The following is a 6,706-nucleotide window of genomic DNA, read 5'->3' on the forward strand; positions in this document are numbered from 1 at the left end:
AATACAGCTTTTTATGACATTCAGGGGTGGAATTACCAAATTAAATAACTCTGTGACCTCACCCCTGACATTAGATCAAAAACTATTTCCTTACATCATAAAGGAGTTTTACTATGGGAAGTCCCTCTTGTTTCCCTCTAAAATGTCTCAACTCCTCTATCCTTAAAAGGTTTCAACCTACAGTATATTCAAATTCTTCACAGAAAAACAGAGGTTATCAGAGGTTACCTGGCGAAGGCTCCTCCTCTTTGTCCTCCTTTCTTGAACTTGAGGATCTTCTCCACTTCATAGTGGTGTTTCCCATCCTCCTCTGTGTGAAGTATAGAGATACCTCCCTTCACAGGTGAATCCTATGGACCGGAATGGAAATCATAGCAACTCACATTACCATACATAGTTGAAAACAAAGCCTTAGCCTCCACGTGACGACTACTACTGTATACATTGTTGAAAAGACCAAAGAGCATATCCCTGATCCCTCACATTTCTACTACCCTACCCTACATTGTTACAATTCAAATAGAAAACTACAACATAAACTGGAAGGGAAGTGATGCAGTCATATCACTTACTGTGATATCCATATCCTTCTCTAGGTCTCCCCACTGGTAGTATGTAGGCAGTCTTCCTACTGGTAGTGTGTAGGCAGTCTTCCTACTGGTAGTGAGTGTTAGCAGTCTTCCTACTGGTAGTGTGTAGGCAGTCTTCCTACTGGTAGTGAGTGTTAGCAGTCTTCCTACTGGTAGTGAGTGTTAGCAGTCTTCCTACTGGTAGTGAGCGTTAGCAGTCTTCCTACTGGTAGTGTGTGGGCAGTACCACAAGTCCTGACTTAAATAGCTTTGTATAGGAGGGTTGACCAGGCACTTCTGCATCATGTGAACCGAGCAGCCAGAGAGGAAGTAGGTACACGCACACAAGAGGGACTATTATTTTGCCAAAAGAGGATCTTCTGCAGAACGAGGAACTGGTCATGAGTTGTAAAATGGAAAAACAATAGATTACAAGAACACAGCTGTTTGAGTGTTAAATGGACAATTCACAGTCTGCTTGTGTACTAGCTATCCACTCATTAAACTCCTGCCTATGTTGAAAATGTTGGCTTTCCAGGTATGACATGGCATCAACGTCATCACCACACACAGTTCTGTGGCTTCGGTAGCTCCTTGTTAGCCTGGTCCCTGATTACTGTGTGCCGTCAGGCCCAACTCCTATGGTCATTGTTTGGCAAGACACCACACACAGACCTGGAAGCAGGCTAGCTCTCTGTTGCAATAGGAAGAAATGACTCACTTCATACAATTGAAGTCGGAAGTTTACATACACTTAAGTTGGAGTCAATAAAACTCGTTTTTCAACCACTCCACACATTTCTTGTTAATAAATTATAGTTTGGGCAAATGGGTTAGGACATCTACTTTGTGCATAACAAGTCATTTTTCCAACAATTGTTAACATACATATTATTTAACTTATAATTCACTGTATCACAATTCCAGTGGGTCAGAAGTTTACATACAGTAAATTGACTGTGCCTTTAAACAGCTTGGAAAATTCCAGGAAATGATGTCATGGCTTTAGAAGCTTCTGATAGGCTAATTGACATTGTTTGAGTCAATTGGAGGTGTACCTGTGGATGTATTTCATGGCCTACCTTCAAACTCAGTGCCTCTTTGCTTGATATCATGGGAAAATCAAAAGAAATCAGCCAAGACCTCAGAAAAAAAATTGTAGACCTCCACAAGTCTGGTTCATCCTTGGGAGCAATTTCCAAACGCCTGAAGGTACCATGTTCATCTGTACAAACAATAGTACGCAAGTATAAACACCATGGGACCACGCAGCCGTCATACCACTCAGGAAGGAAACGCGTTCTGTCTCCTAGAGATGAATGCACCTTGGTGCGAAAAGTGCAAATCAATCCCAGAACAACAGCAAAGGACCTTGTGAAGATGCTGGAGGAAACAGGTAAAAAAGTATCTGTATTCACAGTAAAAGGAGTCCTATATCAACATAACCTGAAAGGCCGCTCAGCAAGGAAGAAGCCACTGCTCCAAAACCGCCATAAAAAAGCCAGACTACGGTTTGCAACTGCACATGTGGACAAAGATCGTACTTTTTGGAGAAATGTCCTCTGGTCTGATGAAACAAAAATAGAACTGTTTGGCCATATTGACCATTGTTATGTTTGAAGGAAAAAGGGGGAGGCTTGCAAGCCGAAGAACACCATCCCAAAAGTGAAGAACGAAGGTGGCAGCATCATGTTGTGGGGGTGCTTTGCTGCAGGAGGGCCAGGTGCACTTCACAAAATAGATGGCATCATGAGGTCACATTATGTGGATATATTGAAGCAACATCTCAAGACATCAGTCAGGAAGTCAAAGCTTGGTCGCAAATGGGTCTTCCAAATGGGCAATGACCCCAAGCATACTTCCAAAGTTGTGGCCAAATGGCTTGACCATTTGGCAACAATTTGACAACAATGTCAAGGTATTGGAATGGTCATCACAAAGCCCTGACCTCAATCCCAGAAAATGTGTGGGCAGAACTGAAAAAGCGTGTGCGAGCAAGGAGGCCTACAAACCTGACTTTCAGTTACACCAGCTCTGTCAGGAGGAATGGGCCAAAATTTCCCCATCTTGTTGTGGGAAGCTTGTGGAAGACTACCCAAAATATTTGACCCAAGTTAACAATTTAAAGGCAATGCTACCAAATACTAATTAAGTGTATGTAAACTTCTGATCCACTGGGAATGTGATGAAATAAATAAAAGCTGGAATAAATCATTCTCTCTACTATTATTCTGACATTTCACATTCTTAAAATAAACTGGTGATCCTAACTGACCTAAGACAGGGAATTTTTACTAGGATTAAATGTCAACAATTGTGAAAAACTGAGTTGAAACGTATTTGGCTAAGGTGTATGTGTCACACCCTGACCATAGAGAGCCCTTGGTTCTCTATAGTGTTGTAGGTCAGGGCGTGACTTGGGGGGTGTTCTAGTTTTTCCTATTTCTATGTTGGTGAGCTTGGTATTGTTCCCAAGTAGAGGCAGCTGATTATCGTTGTCTCTAATTGGGGATCATACTTAAGTTCTCCATTGTTCCCACCTGGGTTGTGGGATACTGTTTGTGTTTGGCCACTACGTTGTCACGGTCTTTGTAGTTGTTGTTTTTGTTTCTAGTTTCACTTTGTGTTAAAAAGATGTGGAACTCAATCCACGCTGCGCCTTGGTCCGCTCATTTCGAAGAACGTTACTGTAGGTAAACTTCAGACTTCAACTGTACATCACAATAGAGATGGCTTGGTCCGCTCATTTCGAAGAACGTTACTGTAGGTAAACTTCAGACTTCAACTGTACATCACAATAGAGATGGCTTGGTCCGCTCATTTCGAAGAACGTTACTGTAGGTAAACTTCAGACTTCAACTGTACATCACAATAGAGATGGCTTGGTCCGCTCATTTCGAAGAACGTTACTGTAGGTAAACTTCAGACTTCAACTGTACATCACAATAGAGATGGCTTGGTCCGCTCATTTCGAAGAACGTTACTGTAGGTAAACTTCAGACTTCAACTGTACATCACAATAGAGATGGCTTGGTCCGCTCATTTCGAAGAACGTTACTGTAGGTAAACTTCAGACTTCAACTGTACATCACAATAGAGATGGCTTGGTCCGCTCATTTCGAAGAACGTTACTGTAGGTAAACTTCAGACTTCAACTGTACATCACAATAGAGATGGCTTGGTCCGCTCATTTCGAAGAACGTTACTGTAGGTAAACTTCAGACTTCAACTGTACATCACAATAGAGATGGCTTGGTCCGCTCATTTCGAAGAACGTTACTGTAGGTAAACTTCAGACTTCAACTGTACATCACAATAGAGATGGCTTGGTCCGCTCATTTCGAAGAACGTTACTGTAGGTAAACTTCAGACTTCAACTGTACATCACAATAGAGATGGCTTGGTCCGCTCATTTCGAAGAACGTTACTGTAGGTAAACTTCAGACTTCAACTGTACATCACAATAGAGATGGCTTGGTCCGCTCATTTCGAAGAACGTTACTGTAGGTAAACTTCAGACTTCAACTGTACATCACAATAGAGATGGCTTGGTCCGCTCATTTCGAAGAACGTTACTGTAGGTAAACTTCAGACTTCAACTGTACATCACAATAGAGATGGCTTGGTCCGCTCATTTCGAAGAACGTTACTGTAGGTAAACTTCAGACTTCAACTGTACATCACAATAGAGATGGCTTGGTCCGCTCATTTCGAAGAACGTTACTGTAGGTAAACTTCAGACTTCAACTGTACATCACAATAGAGATGGCTTGGTCCGCTCATTTCGAAGAACGTTACTGTAGGTAAACTTCAGACTTCAACTGTACATCACAATAGAGATGGCTTGGTCCGCTCATTTCGAAGAACGTTACTGTAGGTAAACTTCAGACTTCAACTGTACATCACAATAGAGATGGCTTGGTCCGCTCATTTCGAAGAACGTTACTGTAGGTAAACTTCAGACTTCAACTGTACATCACAATAGAGATGGCTTGGTCCGCTCATTTCGAAGAACGTTACTGTAGGTAAACTTCAGACTTCAACTGTACATCACAATAGAGATGGCTTGGTCCGTACATCACAATAGAGATGGCTTGGTCCGCTTTCGAAGAACGTTACTGTAGGTAAACTTCAGACTTCAACTGTACATCACAATAGAGATGGCTTGGTCCGCTCATTTCGAAGAACGTTACTGTAGGTGAACTTCAGACTTCAACTGTACATCACAATAGAGATGGCTTGGTCCGCTCATTTCGAAGAACGTTACTGTAGGTAAACTTCAGACTTCAACTGTACATCACAATAGATATGGCTTGGTCCGCTCATTTCGAAGAACGTTACTGTAGGTATACTTCAGACTTCAACTGTACATCACAATAGATAGATGGCTGTTGAAGTGAACCCATGAAAGACCACATGTTTTTGTTTGACCGAGCTTCCGATTAGAGTTGTTTATACATTGAAATGCATCCCTTTAGTAACTAGACGTTGGCTGTTTGAAAGTAGAGTGCGTTGTTGTTATTTCCAGAAGTGGAATATTAAAAAGCAGAAGCATTTGAAGTTCTAGATCATTGAAGGTACAGATGGTGGCTGAATTTAAGTACAGAAGTGAAGATTAGGGATGTTGATTTAAACAATGAAAGGTTTATGCATACAGGTGAGTGAACACACACGCGCGCACATACACTAACACATACAAACACAATGACACACTGCCACACTAACACCATACAGACAGACACATGGTCCTTCACCTCCATGGGAAAGCCTAGAAAGGGGAACATCGAGGGGAACTGAGATGATGACCCTGTAGACAGGAAATCACATCACAATCGCAGCTTCCTCTGTGAAGTCAACTGAAAATATGAGGTTCTCCCAGATTAACTTGACCATGTTGACCGTTCACGGTGTGTGTGTCTGTGTAAGATACTTACACTACTGTTCAACAGTTTGGGATCACTTAGAAATGTCCTTGTTTTTTAAAGAAAAGCAAATGTTTTGTTCATTAAAATAACATCAAATTGATCAGAAATACAGTGTAGACGTTGTTAATGTTGTAAATGACTATTGTAGGTGGAAACGGCTGATTTTTTATGGAATATCTACATAGGCGTACAGAGGCCCAGTATCAGCAACCATCACTCCTGTGTTCCAATGGCACGTTGTGTTAGCTAATCCAAGTTAATCATTTTAAAAGGCTTATTGATCATTAGAAAACCTTTTGCAATTATGTTAGCACAGCTGGAAACTGTTGTTCTGATTAAAGAAGCAATAAAACTGGCCTTCTTTAGACTAGTTGAGTATCTGGAGCATCAGCATTTGTGGGTTCGATTACAGGCTCAAAATGGCCAGAAACAAAGCACTTTCCTCTGAAACTCTTCAGTCTATTCTTGCTCTGAGAAATTAAGGCTATTCCATGTGAGAAATTTCCAAGAAACTGAAGATCTCGTACAACACTGTGTACTACTCCCTTCACAGAACAGCGCAAACGGGCTCTAACCAGAATAGAAAGAGGATTAGGAGGCCCCGGTCCCCAACTGAGCAAGAGGACATTAGTGTCTAGTTTGAGAAACAGACCCCTCACAAGTCCTCAACTGGCAGCTTCATTAAATAGTACCCACAAAACATCAGTCTCAACGTCAAAAGTGAAGAGGTGACTCCGGGACGCTGGCCTTCTAGGCAGAGTTCCTCTGTCCAGTGTCTGTGTTCTTTTGCCCATCTTAATCTTTTCTTTTTATTAGCCAGTATGAGATATGGCTTTTTCTTTGCAACTCTGCCTAGAAGGCCAGCATCCCGGAGTCGCCTCTTCACTGTTGACGTTGAGACTGGTGTTTTACGGGTACTATTTAATGAAGCTGCGAGTTGAGGACTTATGAGGCGTAACATAGTCAAGCTAAATCTGGGACACTCAAATTAGTATGATATGTTACGTTTGGTATAGTTACTTAAAACAGAAGGTTACTTAAGGCAAAACAATATGAGGGTGGTCGGTCGGGGTGGATGGGTCGTTTTTTATAACGAGAATGTCGAGCAACTCAAAGGTTACGTGTTTGAATATACTGTAATTACGGACAACTTCAGCATTTTAGCCAATAAGGAACTTTTCAAGCACTTACGACTTTGTTGCTATTTTTCAA

The 6,706-nt window shown here is 41.7% G+C and overlaps 1 protein-coding gene across 1 annotated transcript in view; it reads right to left on the reverse strand.

Annotated features, from left to right (window-relative positions):
* LOC139402660 (uncharacterized) overlaps positions 1-814 on the reverse strand; it is a 28,367-nt gene extending 27,553 nt beyond the window's left edge. Inside the window, exons 1-2 of the mRNA XM_071146547.1 lie at positions 573-814; positions 229-350 (exon numbers count right to left, since the gene is read on the reverse strand). Of these exons, the coding sequence (XP_071002648.1) occupies positions 229-350; positions 573-584 (134 nt within the window). The 5' untranslated portion in view covers positions 585-814. The remainder of the gene's footprint in view (positions 1-228; positions 351-572) is intronic.
* Between the last annotated feature and the right edge of the window lie 5,892 nt (positions 815-6,706).

This window comes from Oncorhynchus clarkii, unplaced genomic scaffold, assembly GCF_045791955.1.
Source record: "Oncorhynchus clarkii lewisi isolate Uvic-CL-2024 unplaced genomic scaffold, UVic_Ocla_1.0 unplaced_contig_5436_pilon_pilon, whole genome shotgun sequence".
Taxonomy (NCBI): Eukaryota; Metazoa; Chordata; class Actinopteri; order Salmoniformes; family Salmonidae; genus Oncorhynchus; species Oncorhynchus clarkii.